The 17,897-nt window shown below is 39.7% G+C and overlaps 1 protein-coding gene across 1 annotated transcript in view; it reads left to right on the plus strand.

Moving 5' to 3' along the window:
• Positions 1 to 455: 455 nt before the first annotated feature.
• The window catches only part of LOC107044367 (nuclear hormone receptor FTZ-F1), a 69,414-nt gene continuing 51,972 nt past the window's right edge, over positions 456 to 17,897 (plus strand). The window contains exon 1 of the mRNA XM_015266225.1: positions 456 to 1,586. Coding sequence (XP_015121711.1) covers positions 1,382 to 1,586 — 205 coding nt within the window. The 5' untranslated portion in view covers positions 456 to 1,381. The remainder of the gene's footprint in view (positions 1,587 to 17,897) is intronic.

Raw genomic sequence — 17,897 nt, forward strand, 5'->3', positions numbered from 1 at the left:
CCCCCCCCCCTCCGGCCCCCCATGAGCAACCAATCTACCGATAAATCGCATAGCGCAAAATATCTATAAAACCGTCCTCATTTTTATTACGTAATCGGAGAAACAGTAAAACGTAGAAACGCGAAGCGCCGAAGAATTCCACACGATCGAGTGCACCCTATCTCCAAACCCCCCTCTCCCCTCCCCTTTCGATCACATTCCCGATAAATATCAGAGGGTTTTCACCCCGAAAGCCCGAGTGCATTCCCGAGGTCGTTAATTACCGCGAAAAGTCAAGTAAACGAGTGCAGAAACGAAAAAAAAAATCGCCTAAAAACTGAAATTAAATCCCGCGTCTGCGCAGAGTGGTGGAATCTTTTTCCGGCAAGTGTATTTAATTCGGATAAAATAGGTGTCGCCCTCCGGCGTGTGTGTGGAGACGTCCCTGGGATCCCGTTTGGTTGCATTTTCTGTCAGAAGTGTGTGTGCCAGGCGAAGATAGGCCCCCGGGGATAAAAAATATTGCCAATTCAGTGATGAATAAAAATCCCCGGCCAACAATTAACGGCTCCCCGTGTAATTCCGGAACATCGGGGACAACAAGCGGACGGATTACGCGAATAATCGATTAATATCGCTGATCGTTGATAAATACGGTGTTAACCCGTGTGTCGGTGTGAATCCCTCGAGCCACAGTGGGACGCTCGCTTGACTAAGGGAGTGCCCGCCCGTTCCCCCTGATGCAAAGTGTAAGTGAAGTGGCCTACAGACCTACATTTGTCTAACGCACCAATTTTTTTCTCCAACCACAACTGTGTTATTTACCACTACGTTGAGAAATAAAACAACACAGTTTGTAAACACAAGCATCGGCGATATTTTATCAGTACTCATTGACCAGTGAATTTCAGTGGCTGTTGAACAATCACTCTCGTTTTTTTTTTATTCCTTAATTTAATGAGAAGACGAGAGGAGCAGCAGTGGTGGAGGACAAAGACGTTTTTTGGCATTAAAAAATTATGAGGAAAAAACAGTAGTGTTGTGGGGACATTGGTGCAATCGATCTGGTGAATTTTATTTGTCCCATTGATTTGGTGGGCTTTTTTTTATGCACGGGGGGGTAATCGAGACGTGCCCGGAGGTGAGGTGATCCTCAGTGTGACGGGACCGGCGTGGGCTCTCCTCCGTTTTTCTGCAGACGTCTCGAGGATTGAACAGAGAGGGAAAGTGAGGAGTTGGGAGAAAAAATTTTACATGTAACAGTTAAATGTGTGAGTCAGTACTGGTGATAAAGGACACATACGTTGACAATACGGGAGTCGGTGCGTGTGTGTGTGTGTGGGGGGGGGGACGGGCATTTTTCATTGTGAATAAATTCGTTGAGTGATTGATAATTCGGGCAATGCACGAGGATCGAATGGAAAATCCGGTCGGCGATGTTAACGGGCCCATGGAGGCAGCGCAGACGGGCACGAGCCTGGCCGAATCATCGACATCACCGCAGATGAGCGACGGTGGGGTTAACAACGTGGTACTGACGTCTAACAGTCATCAGGCTGGGACTGATGCGAGACTGGCGCTTGTTGCCGATGTACGGAGTGAAACAGGTAATTGTTTCTGTGGATGAATGATTCTCGTTTTTTTTTTTCGGGGTTTGTTTAGGCTCGGTTGGCTGTGTGGGTGGGTCTGTGTGAGAGTCATTCAGAGAGGTAGGCTCTGTTCTTTGTTGTCTGTGTGGAGAAGAAACGCCGCTTGCCAAACCTCTCTTTTGCCTCGTTGGTCCCCCATTGGTCGTCACTCCCACCCTTTCGAGGTTTTATGGGGATTGGGGTTATTGGGATTGTTGGGGAATAGCAGAAACAAAGAATATAGCCGGAATTTTATAGAATTTTGAGTGGCTTCTTCGGGAATCGATTGATTGGGCTGTTCGGTTCATTTTGTTGTTATTTTTTTTAAGCTTGTCTCATTAGTTGTCACTGCCATCCTTTCCCGGTTTTATGGGGATTGAGTTTAGGGGGATTGGTGGGGAATCACAGATATAAAGAGTATAGCACGATTTTTTTACAATTTTTACGCGATTTTTGGTTTCTCTTGTAATTAATTTTGTAGCGAAGTGATAAAACGGTACAAGTCAATTTTGGCTATTGATCAGTTTTCAATGAATATCTGGAAATCTAAGGGAGATAGCAAAATTTTCAATAGAACCTTTTTTGTAGACCCGATTGAGAGCTACAACAAATGTAATTACAAAAATTTCGCTACCTCCCTTGGATTCGGAAATATTCCTCAAAAACTCAACTGAGGGATAAGCCGACTTGAACCGTTTTACCACTTCGCTACTGAATTTTTCTTTAATCTTGTCGCATTCATCGGCATTCTCATTCTTTAGAGATTTTATGGGGATAGGTTTTATTAGGATAGTTGCGAAATAGCAGAAACAAAGAATCTAATTCAAATTTTATTGAATTTTGACTCACAATTTTTGAAATTGATCAATTAAGTGATTCTTTTTTTTGTCAGTAGTTTTTTAAAATCTTGTTTCGTTGATCAGCACTTTCACCTTCTCGTGGTTTTATGGAGATAGATTTTAGTTAGATATGAGGAATAACAGAAACAAAGAATCCAGCTTAAATTTTTGTAGAATTTTGACTCGCGCTCTCTAAAATTGATCAATCAAACGATTCGTTTTTCTTTATTATCAATTTTTTTAATCCCACGGCTCATCATGGGGCTCACGAGGCACAAAGAGAGGCACTTTTTCTCCCCCAATTTCGTCGCGTTTTCGCACACATTTCGCAACATTTGGTGAATGAACAAGCGGGGGGAGCCATGCGAATTCTCGTAATGCTTCTTTTTTCTCTTTGAGTCGCTTCTTTTGTTGGGATGGAAGTGACGGCGAGAGACAAAGAAGCCGTCTGGCTCTCCCCTACCTCGAGTCATTGCGCCTTCTTTCATTTTTAATGTGTAAAACCGGCGGATATTATTTTTAGCAACGATTAAAAGAAATATTGCGGCTTGAGAATGAATGTTATGTCTTGCGAGCCACAGTGGGAGTCACCATTTTTCAGGATACATTTTTTTTACAATTCCTTCACTGCGAGACTGAGTTACACTCGCCGAGGGATTTTATATGCATTTTGGATGTGCTGCCGATATGTAGGTCATGCCGGCTGTGTGAAATCGAGAATGATTATTTTCATTTTGCCAATGTGCCCACACACAGTGGGCACCGACACATTTGTGTCGACTTTATTTGTGTCTTTGTAACAGTTTTCAGTCTTTTTTTTCGTTCTCTTAATCTCGTTTTTTAATCGATTTTATTCGGCGAAAAAGCGTGCGCTCATTCTTTACTGACATCTGTCGCCGGATTATGTAACTGGTGGATCGAAGGGGAAAGGAAAAAAAAGGGGAAGGGCTCATCGGGCACGATGGAACGAAATTACTGGCTCTAGGACCTGTTTAGGTCTGCAGGTGCCTTCACATTTCAATAGACGCGAACATCTTTTGTTCCTCACATTTTCCCCCCTCCCATCCACCTCGAAAAATCAATTTCCCTTGAAAAAATCATGCGGAACTAATTCTGTTTAGTAAATTCTGGTGTCGCGTGGCAAAATAGTATACCCCGTGGACGTAATGGCGATGGGAAAAGGCGAATGAAAATGTCATAGCTGTTGTTGAGTAAAAAGTAGCAGTAAAAGTACACGAGCGACAGGTTTACGAGGGGTTAGAACTCCCGCTGGCTCTGTTGACAATGGCATCGACAACATCTACCTGCCGGTGAGCGTCAATTGCACTTGTTGCGCTTTTCCGAGCTCTTCCCTAGGTCACACCCCACAATCCCCCCTTTTTTCCCCACTCTGGGGGCGGCTGTTCTGTGCACGCATTCGTTATTCCGTTGCATGTTTGTTAATGTTGGTGGGTTATAAATCAAGATTATCCAGTGCCCCTGGATGAGGACGACAGGGCAACAAAGTGTGCCCCGTGAAAGTGCAAATGGAGGTCGGACTAGGTCATCACTGGGTTTGGGGAGACGCGTGGCTGGCACGTTTCTAGGATTGTTGGATATTATCAATGTACACGGAAATATCGGAAATTGCCAGGATTTTTTTTGTTGTGGAGGAGACTCTTTTGTTGATTCATCCGGTCTCTATCAATATTTAGTTGAGATAATTGAGGTTTATTGGTGTGGAATCCACTGCATCTGAGCCCCGTTTGATCCTTGATTACCCGGAGAGAAATATTCAGTAAAAATTACGGAACTCATAATTCACTCACCGATTACGGAATCGACTCAGAAAATTTAAGTGATGGTATCGTAATTTTTCACAGGAGATTCAGATAAAAATTACAGAACACTCCGAAAAAATTACGTGACAGTTCCGTAAAATTTCCTACAACCACATTTCGCTCCGGAATTACGGAAAAGATACGTAATTTTTATTGAATATTTCTCTCCGTGTACCAAACATTTTGCAATGAGTTCGTTGTGTAAACACTTTTTTCATCATTACTTTCGTTTTGAGGAATAGTTTAAATAATTTAAATTTGACGATTACATGTTCGATAAATAATTCATGAACAATCAATTTTCCATCGTGAAAATCAGTTTTTCGAGGTAGTAATTTAGCTGTATTGTAGAGGACGGCGGGGCGAAATGGAATAGTTTGTGAAATTATAATCAAGTCACGAAATGCAGACGCGTAAATGTCCAGTAATTTCCAAAATCGAATGGTAAAATCCGACAAGAATTCCTGTTTTCAAAGGGAACCTTCGAATGCCGAATATTCCAATTAAATAGCCCCGCTTGAAAGAATTACGACCCATTAAGATGAAAATTTAGGGCTCATAAGTTTTCCTGTCGTCGCGTGCCTCCCAATTTTGGGTAAAACTCAGGCAAAAGGGAAATCTCCTGTCAGAGAATCAACAAAAGGATAAATACAACGGTGACGTCTCACTCTTGGCCCCTCCGAGCGTTGTGCAATACCTGACACTGTTGACCCAACTCTCACCGGGAGTCGGACCCTTTTGAGGACTCACTTCCCCCTCGTCCTCACTCCTCCTTTATTCAATTCCCTTTTGCAAACAATTTTCACTTATTCTTCTTGGTTTTACGACTGGGGGGAGACTGTACGCGCGAGTGGGTCCCTCGAGACGTAATGATGGAAAGCGAAATGATCTCTCGTTACAAAGACAACCATAAACGCAACGGGTACTCTTCCTGGAAGCCCACACCCAAGCAAAGAGGATTGAAATGTTACGGGAGAATATTGGCCGAAAATAATTTAACAATTTTCGTTTGAAGTCTGCAATTTCCTTAATTGAAGAAAATATTGTTGAAGGCGGTGAATGAGTCCAGTTGAATTACTCAACACTACTTGACATTTTTTTCTTGTGGTTTCATCATTTTTTTATTGAACAACGAAAAACTACATGAGAGTATGTTTTGCTAAGAATATTCGAGTAGTTTGGCCTTTTTTGGGGGAAATCATCAACATTTGGAGTTAAACTGTGGGCGAAGTGACACATTTCGTAATTATTTTAGAATTTCTAGCGTTTGAACTCCTTTATTCTCTATTCTGAACTGTTTAGGAATAATTTAAAGACATGAATAGAGATTAGAAAGTTTACTTTTCGAGAAGAATTCATTAAAGTGGGAGAAAAATTGTCATTTTTGAGAATTGTGGAGTTTTTTTCAACAGTTATAAAAAAAGGATTTTCCCCTCTGGAAATAATTCCGTCAAAATCATGTTTAAGCACTTTAATTCAGTTTTGATTATTTGAAACGCCAAAACGAATTCTTTCTTAACATTTGTAATTAATTTGGTCATAAGGTATCGAACATTTTCCGAAAGTCTGAGCAATTACCATTATTCACTTAAAAGAAAGGAACGTTGAAAAACATTATTTTGTAAATAAATTCATCTAATCGAGCCGATTATGATAGTCTGATGAATTAAAATTTCCAACTCTCTAGTGTGTTCTCGAGAATACTGAAAAATACTTGACTATCGTTAATTCTTCACAACCTTTGAAAGTTTCCCAGAAATGCATCAAGAAACATTTGTTCCAGAATCTCGCCTGTACTAAATACCACGCGGTATATAAAATAATTCTTGTAAATATTACTGTAATAACTTGCTGCATATAAATATGTTATATATACGCCCACGCGTGCGTGAACGTCGTTTTTCCTCGCGTTGTTATATATGCGGACTCGTATTGAGTCGCTTGACCCACTTTGATAAACCTCGCATTGGAATAACTCAATAACATACTGAGAACCCGGCACATAGTGGCGACAATCATTATTATTCATGCGTCAAGTTTTTTTTTATCCCTTTTCATTATGCTCCGGAGTTACGAAGTTCCTCCGAGCAAATGCCATTTTTCCTATTCCATTGAGCAGAGGAGGATGGGGTTCTTCTCGAGGAGACGCGGTGACTTTTTTTTTTCAACACCGTCATTCAAGTTTTTCATGCTAGTCCGAGACAAATTGAAATGGAAAGTGGCGGAGAACCGGGCGCGACGATCGATTGCTCTTTGCATTCGCTGCACAGCCCGATCGAGAGAAGTTCTCTCGAAACGTTTCGATTGGCGCTCCCACAGGTGGCGCGAATGGCCCACGTGCTGGACTCAATAATTTTAGAAACATTTTATCATTGATGACGGGAAAAAAGGGTTAAACAGATAATTAGTTCATTATATCAGTGATTGCGATCGATAGTAACTGAGCAGCAATTTGCGGAGTGATTACTCGTTTCGATTTTTATGTATATTATTTTTTCGTGGAATTTGATAATAGTTCAATTTTTAAACGGGAACTTGAATTCACCTTATTTACAAAACGAGAGTGATGATGATTACACATTAAATCATTACTTACAACGTGATTGATGATGAGAAAAAAACAACTGTTAAACAAACAATTAGTTTATTACACCACTTATTGTAATCGTTGGTAACTGGTCAGCAATTTGCTGAGTAATTATTCTTTTCATTTTTGACGAATATTATTTTTTCGGGGAAGTTGATGATACTTTAGTTGTGAAGTGGGAAAAATGGAATGACTCAATTTTTTTTGATTGCAAAATTTTTACAAGGAACATTTTTGAGAGTACTCTGTCCTACAAAAAAATCTCATAATAATTTTGGTATCTCCCTTGGATTTGAAGATATTCCTCAAAAGCTCGTCCTGAATTTGAATTCACCTTATTTACAAAACGAAAGTGATGATGATTACACATTAAATCATTACTTATAACGTGATCAATTGTATGATGAGAAAAAAACATCTGTTAAACAAACAATGAGTTTATTACATCAGTGATTGTAATCGGTACCCGTGAGCAATTTGCTGAGTGATTATTCTTTTCATTTTTATGTATATTATTTTCTCGTGGAAGTTGATGACACTTCAGTCGCGAAGTGCGAAAAATAGAATGACTTGATTTTTCGTGATTGCAAAATCGTTATGAAAAAGTTTCTTGCGATTGTCACTCTGTTCTACAAATAAACTCCGTTCTCTGATAATGATTTTTTTATCTCCTTTGGATTTAAATCCATTGTATGGAAGAAAAAACAGCACTTAAATGAACATTAATTCATCACAATTACAATTGTAATCAATGATAACTGAGGATCAATTTCCTGAGTTATTATGCGCTTTAGTTTTTATGTGTGTTATTTGCTCGTGGAAGCTGACTCGATTTGCACTGATGATATTTCAGATTTCGAGATATCCATAGGAAACTCAGGATGTTGATGGCTCTAGCGACATCCAAGTATTGCTGACAGCGTAATCGATGGTGTGAGGGAGCGATTCAAATGACCGTAATGAATCAATGACTGACGTAATAAATTACGTCAGAAATTGATAAAAATTCAGTTGTAAATTGGAGTGGCTAATTTTTTTTTCCATTGCAAAATTCTTGTAAACTCTAAATTCTTGTAGATTTCATTCTGTTCTAAAAAAACTCTCATAACTATTTTGTTATCTCCCTTGAAGTTGAAGATATTCCTCAAATCATCGTGAACTTTAGTTGACCCATTCCTGGATCCATTCGTGGAATGAAAATTATGATCATTTTGGTTATATTTTATCATTGCTCACAACGTGATCGATTATGAGGGAAAACGGCTGTTAAACAATTAAGTTATCACATCAGTGATTGTAGTCGATAGTAACTTGGGGGCAATTTGCTGAGTGACTATTTCTTTCATTTTGTCCACATTATTCATTGACGGAAGTTGATAATACTTCAATTGTGAAGTGGGAGGATAGAATGGCTCGATCTTCCTTGATCATACTTTATATTTGCTGATATTCATGGAAAACCCAAGATGGTGATCACTTTAGCAATATTTCCCCTTTGCTGATGACGTAGTTAATTGTATGAAGCAATTCAGTTGTGAAGAAGGAAAAAGAAAACGACTCAATTATTTTTATTGCCATTTTTTTACTCTATTCTCAAAAAAAAAAAATGTATTTCTCTTCGATGTGAATATATTTCTCAAAACCTCAGCCTGAACTTGAATTGAACTTGAACCCCATTCGCTCAACGAAAATAGTGATGATTTCAGCTATATTTTATTATTGCTTGTAACGCGATCAATGGTGAGAGGAAAAAGAACAGCTGTTAAACGAACAATTAATTCATTCCATGAGTGATTGTGATCGATGGCAACGGGAATTTGGTGAGTGATCACCATCTTTATTTTCTATGTACTTTTTTTTGGCAGTTGATGACATTTCAGTTGCGGAGTGGGAAAATAGAATAAATAATTTTTCTTGGCGAAACATTCAGCAGTCCAGTATTAGAATTCGCGTAAACATTATGAATTATAAATAATTTTTTTCGTGCATTTTGAATTTATTTTTTCTGATTTAACGTGAACTGGGAAAAGAGAATAAATCAATTTCTCGAGGCGATCCTTCTCTCGAAAAATTTCTCGTAGCTGAACAATATCAGAGATAATTTCCAGAGTTCTTCTAATACAAAGTAAATCTCTTACGGTAGGTAGATACTGTAATTGAAGAGATTTATTGCTTGTAGGGGGTATTAATTTCTTCAAACTAATTCATATTTCGGGCCACACCAACAGATAAGGCGTCATAAAACCTCGAAATGATCAAATCCAAAATCGTAAAAAACAATTCCCTAAATTTCCCAGCTGCCAAAAACACTCACTGAAGCTCTGAAAAAAATCCCCTGTGCTCAATAGAACAATCAATTTACCCCGTAAAACCTCCCCTTCACTTCGCTGAAATTATCACGTGATCCAAATTGTTGAGAATCGGACATGTTAGCTAACAATTTCAAACAGTGACAGCAGTGCATGCGCATTAAAAAAAAAGCAAATTTACTGGTAACTTCCAGAAGAAAAAACCATAAAATTTCAGAGTTCCCTAAAGATTCAATAAACTCCCTAATCGTCGAGCAGACGAAAAAAAAAAATTGTTGATGCTCACTAGAACAATCAATTTCCCCCTGAAGCCTCCCCCGAAAATTCGAAAATCCAGAATAATTCCCGCGCTCATGCTCACACTGTTCCCCGCCAGTTATGACGAATTCGATTGGGTAATAGCGGCTCGCCGTGAGTAACTTCACCGCACGCGGGACACGGTTCGTGGTTTTTAATACGCGTCCTACTTTCCGCTATCCCGTGGCAAATACACACAAGAGTTTTGTGCAAAACCCATGGGCATCCCTCTCTCTCTCGATTCTCCATCAGCATTCGTTCATGTTCGTTCAAGTTCGTGTGGTCCCTTAACGACCCCTTCCCCCCCTCGCCCCCTCCCCTCTTCGCGTACCGCGAGTGCGTCCCGAAGACGCGTGACGCGATTGGCGCGTGTCCCTCTCCCTTTCCCCGCCGTTCATTTCAATTCCAAACACTTTTGCAGTTCTGACGAGTCCCACACCGAGGCGACACTTGCCTTCACGTGCCTGTATATTTATTCGTGATTTTAAATAAAACCAGGCACACACATTTATTTATCAGCGGTGTTATTCAACTAACACATGTTTAGCCAGCGCAGAAGGACTGAAATTGAAAGTGGCTTGTCCCACTGGCCCACTGACCTGATTACCTACTGACAATGACACGAATCCTTGCCACCGACGCGCTTCTCACTCTTGGCGCGCTCAGCTCCCTCGAGGCCTTCCCTCAGGGACGTCAATCGGCAAACGAAGGGTGGGAGGGGAGGGAGAGTGAGGCAGGGAGGGAGGGGGAGGGTAATACTGTCACCTTCCGGCATTTCCTCTCCCCGCGGTGTTACAAAAAAATNCATTAAAAAAAAAGCAAATTTACTGGTAACTTCCAGAAGAAAAAACCATAAAATTTCAGAGTTCCCTAAAGATTCAATAAACTCCCTAATCGTCGAGCAGACGAAAAAAAAAAATTGTTGATGCTCACTAGAACAATCAATTTCCCCCTGAAGCCTCCCCCGAAAATTCGAAAATCCAGAATAATTCCCGCGCTCATGCTCACACTGTTCCCCGCCAGTTATGACGAATTCGATTGGGTAATAGCGGCTCGCCGTGAGTAACTTCACCGCACGCGGGACACGGTTCGTGGTTTTTAATACGCGTCCTACTTTCCGCTATCCCGTGGCAAATACACACAAGAGTTTTGTGCAAAACCCATGGGCATCCCTCTCTCTCTCGATTCTCCATCAGCATTCGTTCATGTTCGTTCAAGTTCGTGTGGTCCCTTAACGACCCCTTCCCCCCCTCGCCCCCTCCCCTCTTCGCGTACCGCGAGTGCGTCCCGAAGACGCGTGACGCGATTGGCGCGTGTCCCTCTCCCTTTCCCCGCCGTTCATTTCAATTCCAAACACTTTTGCAGTTCTGACGAGTCCCACACCGAGGCGACACTTGCCTTCACGTGCCTGTATATTTATTCGTGATTTTAAATAAAACCAGGCACACACATTTATTTATCAGCGGTGTTATTCAACTAACACATGTTTAGCCAGCGCAGAAGGACTGAAATTGAAAGTGGCTTGTCCCACTGGCCCACTGACCTGATTACCTACTGACAATGACACGAATCCTTGCCACCGACGCGCTTCTCACTCTTGGCGCGCTCAGCTCCCTCGAGGCCTTCCCTCAGGGACGTCAATCGGCAAACGAAGGGTGGGAGGGGAGGGAGAGTGAGGCAGGGAGGGAGGGGGAGGGTAATACTGTCACCTTCCGGCATTTCCTCTCCCCGCGGTGTTACAAAAAAATGAGATTTCATGGACAGTTTAGTATTAGTTCTCAGGAGAGCGACATTGAGGGTCGGGAGGGGGGGGGGGCAGGAATTTCACTGCAATTCCAAATTTTCGCGCTGGAGAACAACGATCTCTCAGGTTGATTCAATTTTCTATTTTTGATTGAGAGTTGAAGACTATTCACGTCAATTATTCTGATTTGTGTTAGTTTTTGGGGAATGATTGAAATGAAATTCATTCTTCCATCGAAGTTTAAGACAAATGGCGAATTTTCGGAGAGTTCAGCCAACAATTTTAAACAGCGCCTCTGCAGGGGCAGCAGTGCGTGCACTGTAGACAAAAAAGATATTTTAGTGGTAATTTCCAGGAGAAAAAATCACAGAATTTAAGATTTCACTGGAAATTCAGTAAAGTTCCAAATTGTTGAACAACTGAAGGGCGATGATTCCCAACTTAATTAAATTATCGATGGAGGCTTGGATATTCTGTATCAAAGTACACAAAATTTTCAATTAATTGACCATTCGCTAACATATTTAACTAAATTTTCCCAAGTTCTATCAATTTTCGTGGAATAATTGAACCGTAATTCACAGTTTCTATTAATTGTTCCAACAAACAGTGAATTTTCAATGACTGAATTCCTTGAAATTTCCGTGGAACTATCACTTGATAAGAATGTTCAAGCACTGTGTGCATTAAATTTTTTCCGATATAATAACATGAAAAAATATTCAACCGCGAGGACGACAGGTTTTTTCACTTTTTTATTATCTGTCGACGCTAGTTCGCTATTTTATTGAACGGTAAAGCATTACAGCATTTCGAGACTATTTTTGGGATTTATCGGGTCGTGAGATTCTAATCGCTGGTATGAACTAGTTTGGCTTTGAGTGTTGGGGAATTGATTATTGGATCGAGGTGCGGAGGATCGGCGGGAGGGTTTTGTTACATTTTTAAATTCGTTGGGGACGGATAAAGTCGTTTGCTCGCTGGGAATTTCAGTAATCTAGGAGTCGTTTGTCTACTTCTAGGTCGGCATTCTCGTTAAGGTCGGAGTGTGGGCGGGTGTTTCATCCACCCACATGCACCCGGACGTTATGCAGAACTGTTGGTTACTTCACAGATGATTTTCTTTATTGAATCGAGTGTATTGGCTTTTATTGAGGCTAGAAGATTTGAATTGGTAGAATATGAATGAAAAAGGAGAAATCCATTAAAAAGAAATAACAGCAAACGACATGAAGATCTAATTTTAATCGCATAAAGCAATTTGCTCTTAAGAATTTGACGAATTTAAAGGTTTGTGAGTTTTCAAAGAAGAAAAATTTTCCAACGATATTCAGGTACTCTCGCCTTTCAGTTTCTTTTGAATTCCTTTTAAAATTTACAGTTGTACATTTCGTAATGATTTTATTATTCAAATTGTGAATGTCTGAAGCTCTTTATTTTTATCTGTTAGGAAACATTCTGAAAATCCGAAGAAATTATAAATTTTTTTTTTGACGAAAACTGATAAAATGATTGGAAAATTTCAATTTTTGCGAATAATTAAACACCCCTACCCTGAAATGGAAACTTAATTTCCACAAATTTATTGATATTCCGAATTTGTCCAGAAATTCATTTCATACCAAAAAAAAGGCTTATAGAACTTCAAATTATTGTCATTATTTATTTACAAGACGAGAATATTTAAAAAGAGGGTATTTTTTATAAAATTTCATTCAAATTCAATTATTATTCAGGATTTTTTTCAATCTGATGATTTCAAATCTCCAAATCTACACAGGAGGGTGGGGTAAAATGGACACTTTTGACTTTTTAAAAAATATTCATAACTCATAAATATATATATCAATTGAGTTCAGTCTAGGCCCATCACAAAGGGGAAGAATTGTACTTTTTATTGAAAAAAAAAATGATTCCACTTCATCAACAATTCAATGAGTCATTAGCATTTGAAAAAAAAGTAAAAAGTAATTATTTCAAACGGAAAATATTCCATGCATCTTGCAATCTCCTCTCTCAAAATGGGTCATTTTGATTCAAATCTGGCTGAAACTCTCCATCTCCTCAATGACACCAGTCACACCACTGGCACTCAACAACTTCTCAAGCACTAATAATTATTCTTTTCTGGATTGAGAGCAATTGCCTCAATTCCCAGAACATGCACCAAATACGCCAGACTTTAATTTTTCCTCCGTTGAATCCCATCCATCCACAATTTCCCAGGCGAATTCCCCTGATTCCGAGCCCGAAACCCCTCAGACTCCCCAAAACCAAAATTTCCATCATCTCATTCCATTATTCACGAGTTCTTGAATAAAATAATAGATCGATAGGGATGGCAAGAGTAAAAAAGAAATTCAGACCGACACCGATAAATATTTAATAGGATTCAAAGCGTTTAACACAGACTGAAACAAAAAATAAACGGGTCAGGGATATTGTTAACCTCAAATTAAATTCAAGAATAAAGAAAATGAGTATTGTAATGGTCATGGGAGTCATCGGGTTTTTCTGGCTGCAGCGTTTTTGGTGTTGAGTAAGGCCCGGGTAAGTAGCTCCCTAAAAAATGATGGCCTCTCAAGCGGGAGATTATTTCGTGATCCACCGAGGGGGGGAGGCCAATGAGAGGAGGGAGGAGCGAACCTCACTCTCGCTTTCGGCATTAAGGTTTGGGTATGAGGCGTTTTTTTTTTCTTTTTTCATGTCGCAATATTTTCTCAACCGGCTAACACACGCGCCTGTACGGGCTCACGTATTATTTCATCCTATATATAGATATAGTGTTTTAAAACCGAGAACTGAACGGCTTACGAGCCTACTTTCGCTAGTTTGCGTAAGAATATATATGTATTCGGTTTTGGTTAGCTAATGCCCACCTGGGACACCATCACGATTTTAGAGAGCCCTTTCGGCTACTCGGAAATTCGCTAAACAGTTTTTAGGTTAATATCGGTGTTGGTATTCTGGAGCGGATATTTGGCACTCGGCTTTTTGGTTTATTGATCTTATCGATTTCTACTCGGTGTGGCCGCTCGGATCGCAGAGGAAAGTTTAATTTTTTTTTTTTTTGGGTGGGCAAGGGTGGGGGGAGAGGAATGGTGACACAATCGTCTCTCTCCTGGGGCTGTACTGAAAGCGTTATGAAATACACGCCCGAAAAAACTTTCTCAACTGGCCCAATGTTACGCCGGCTATGATTCGACGGGTTTTCAGGAGGAATTACGCAGCGTTTCGGTTTGGGAAATTGGGACATGATTGCCCGGGAAGATGGCTTCTATCGGCTTTTGGTTGGCTTTTGCAGTAATTGGGGGATACACTGGGGTGAAGTTGAGTTGCAATTTTGGGGACTTATTATTGGTACAGTTGCAGTGAAATTTCGAGGAATTTCTTTGTTGGAAATTGGACATTGGGAAAGTCGATGGGGACTGGAAATTTGAATTCAATTAGTCTGAAAAATTAATAGAAATGTCCGGGACGGTGGGACCTATCGGCTTCTGTTTGGTTTTTACAGTAATTGGACGCTACACTGAATTTGAATTTGGGTGAATTTTGGGGTGAAATTTTTGGTATTCTTCTTGGAAATTTTTATCGTACCATAGTTGCAGTGAAATTTCAAGTAATTTTTTCATTGAAAATTGAAAATTGGAAAAGTCGATGGAAACTATAAATTTTAATTCAATTCTGGTGAATTAATAGAAATGAGAAAAATTCGTTGAATGTGTTTTTAATTTCTAATCAATTAACAATTCAGTACAATTTGGTACTGAATATTCACGTCTTGATTGAACTTACGCTTTACAATTTCATTGAACGAGATCGGCCGAACGCACTTTCTCGTCTCCTCACGTAGTGGCGCTTCGGTTTCAGTCTTACGCTTACGCTTATTCGAGATTTTTAAGATATTTCGAGATCGATTTCTTTTCTCCTTTTTACGATAGGATTGTCAGCGAAATTTAAAATTCAATTTTTTTCCCTTACATGTAATGCAGTGTCACTCTCCTGAAAATTCTTGTTGAAATCAATTGTTTATCAATTCCTTATCAATTTATGAAAAACCTCACAATCTCCCATCATTTCTATTTTCGAATTATTTAATCAATCTTTCTCAAATCTAGACTCTCTAATTCTTTCAAATATAATAAATGTTTCCTGACGATTCAAAGCCGATAATTAAATTTAGACCGTCAACATTCAAATACTCAAATCCCCTCAGAAGCCCTCACATTCAGATAAGAACATTGGAAAAGATTTCTACGAAAATGAAATGGCTGAATTTTACGGGCGATTCCCTCGATTTCATGAACAACATTCTTACGTCATAAGTCTTTCCTCATAATTGAGTGAATTAAATTCCTTTATGAAACCTCATTACACTAATAACGAAAATTGAGGGAGCTTCAAGAAATTGAAATACCAAGCAGTCACATTTATTTCGAAAAATGACGAGTGAAGGAGAAGATCGAGTGCTCATCATTACTGAGAAATGCATTAAAAGAACATGGATGAAAAATGACGAAGTAAAAAGAGCCACTGAGTCAATAAAATTGTCCTCGGAGGTAAGATCATGCGGTTGTTATCGTCAAATCACTCTTTTTCGAGGAGTGCGGGTAAATGAGTAGTAGAACATGAGGGAGATGGAGATATGCCCATCGATGGTTGTCGACACCGGCAATCAAAGGGGGATAATCACGATGGCCTCGACCACCTCCCTCCCCACCCCTCCCTGCTCCTCTCGTCATCGAAGAGTTTTGAGGATTGCATTCATATTGCCTTTTGGTACTGCACGTACGATGGATCGAGCATGTTGGTGTTTGTTTGGCTTTCATGACGGCTGAAAATAACACAAGCATTATCACCCCATCCATTCCATTTCGATGGAGGTCAGCCGGGTATAAAGTGGGTCTCGACCACTCGGTTAGTGTGTCATGGCGTACACGTATTGAATAAGCTCAATCTCGATAACTAGTTATCAACAAATGCAATGCTAAATTCGATAATTATTCTTGAGAAGGTGATTTGTGCTGTTTTTAATGCAACATTGGATATTTACAGCTGACAGTTTAAGTGAGGGATCTTTGAAATTGAAAGTGCCTATTGATTTTCAGATTTTCGACTGATTTTTATGGTAAATTCTTCGGGGAGGCTGAAGTCTACTCGGAATTGAAATGATGGAGCTGGGGAAATGGAAGATTAGGGTAGCCATGACAGGAATATTCGGGGTTTCATGTAAAATGGCCTATTTGTTGGGAATTTTCAGAAACAAAATGATAATTTGAAGACGGTCTGAATTTTGTAGGATATTGTGTTCAAAAATTCAAACAGGATTTTTTTTTCTGTCAATTTTCAGTTTTTATCAGAGAAACTAAAGTTTTCTCGCAATTTCGTGACGTTCCAGTGAAATCTCGCTAATTTACCCAATAAAAATCCGGAAACACTGGGAAATTGTATTCATTAATATTCAATCATGTTCGCAAAAAATTATCGCCTATTTATCGGTAATATTCAGTGAGACATAGAAATCCAAAGACTCTTCTTTAGTTTTAAAGATGTTTTATTGCAAAATTCAGGCAGAAATATTCAAGCGTGCAGAAATGGCAATAAAATTCATTGGACATGTAGGAAGTCACCACAATACGAAAGAGTGAAGGAAATGTAAAGAAAACATGAGATTATTCTCCTGCCATTCAGGAAGAAAGCAGATAGTCCAGTAATTTTTGTCCTCAGGAATTCATTCGATTTCTTCTTATTCTGCCTTTCATTCCTCCATTCATGATGTGTGGCCCATGGTCCTGCGTACTTTCGCTTCTTCTCATCCAGAGAATTGAATTAACGCAGACTTTCCATGTTTTTCCGGCTGCCCACTCATTTATCTGAGACATTTTTTCCCATTTTCAATAATTTTTTTTCCATTCAGACATCTCGATGGAATCTGCACTATGACATTAGTCGTCTCGTTCCTGCGCCGTTAATGTCACCGAAACGGATCGAAGTATCGGGCCCAAGGTTGCAGTACTAACATCCCCGTCCCCCCTGGATATTGCACTCCCCGTTGGAGTGAACATACGCGCGCGCAACCAACCGATCGGTGGAAATTTAGAATTCGAACCAGGCCAGATTATATGTCCCCAATATGTTATTTCGTATTCTGAATATTTTTAAGACTGGATTTGGGATTTGCAACGGGATCACGATGAATAATCCAAATTTCGGCTCTTGATTTCGATGGTGAGAGATAAGTCGACTTCTCTGATAAATACCATCAGGCTTATCAGAACTTATCAGGATACCTTTGCGTGGAGAATTTAATAATCCACAAAAAGAGTATCTTGACGTGTTCCCCGAAATCCACTGGTTTTTGGAATATGTCAAAAATAATTCACAAAGAAATTCATTCGTAATTGTCTCAAAAGTAATTCTATTTTCAGACCTAAAAACCCCCACAATGAATTGACGGGCTTTCAATTGAAAACCCGAGTTGAAAACCCGAGTTTGTAGCAAAGATGTCAGACAAGATATGAATGTTTTTTTGAGCTCAAACGAAAGAGCGGGTCGAGAAATGGCGTGCTAGGACCTCTAAAGATGGTTTTGAACCAGGGGAGACACCTAGACGCCAACGTTCTATACATACTCCTAGACCCCATTGTCCTCCTAGACAATGATGTCACAACTCTGCTGTTCAATTGAAAACAGA

This window comes from Diachasma alloeum, unplaced genomic scaffold, assembly GCF_001412515.2.
Source record: "Diachasma alloeum isolate Michigan unplaced genomic scaffold, Dall2.0 Dall_scaffold_00714, whole genome shotgun sequence".
Classification (NCBI taxonomy): domain Eukaryota; kingdom Metazoa; phylum Arthropoda; class Insecta; order Hymenoptera; family Braconidae; genus Diachasma; species Diachasma alloeum.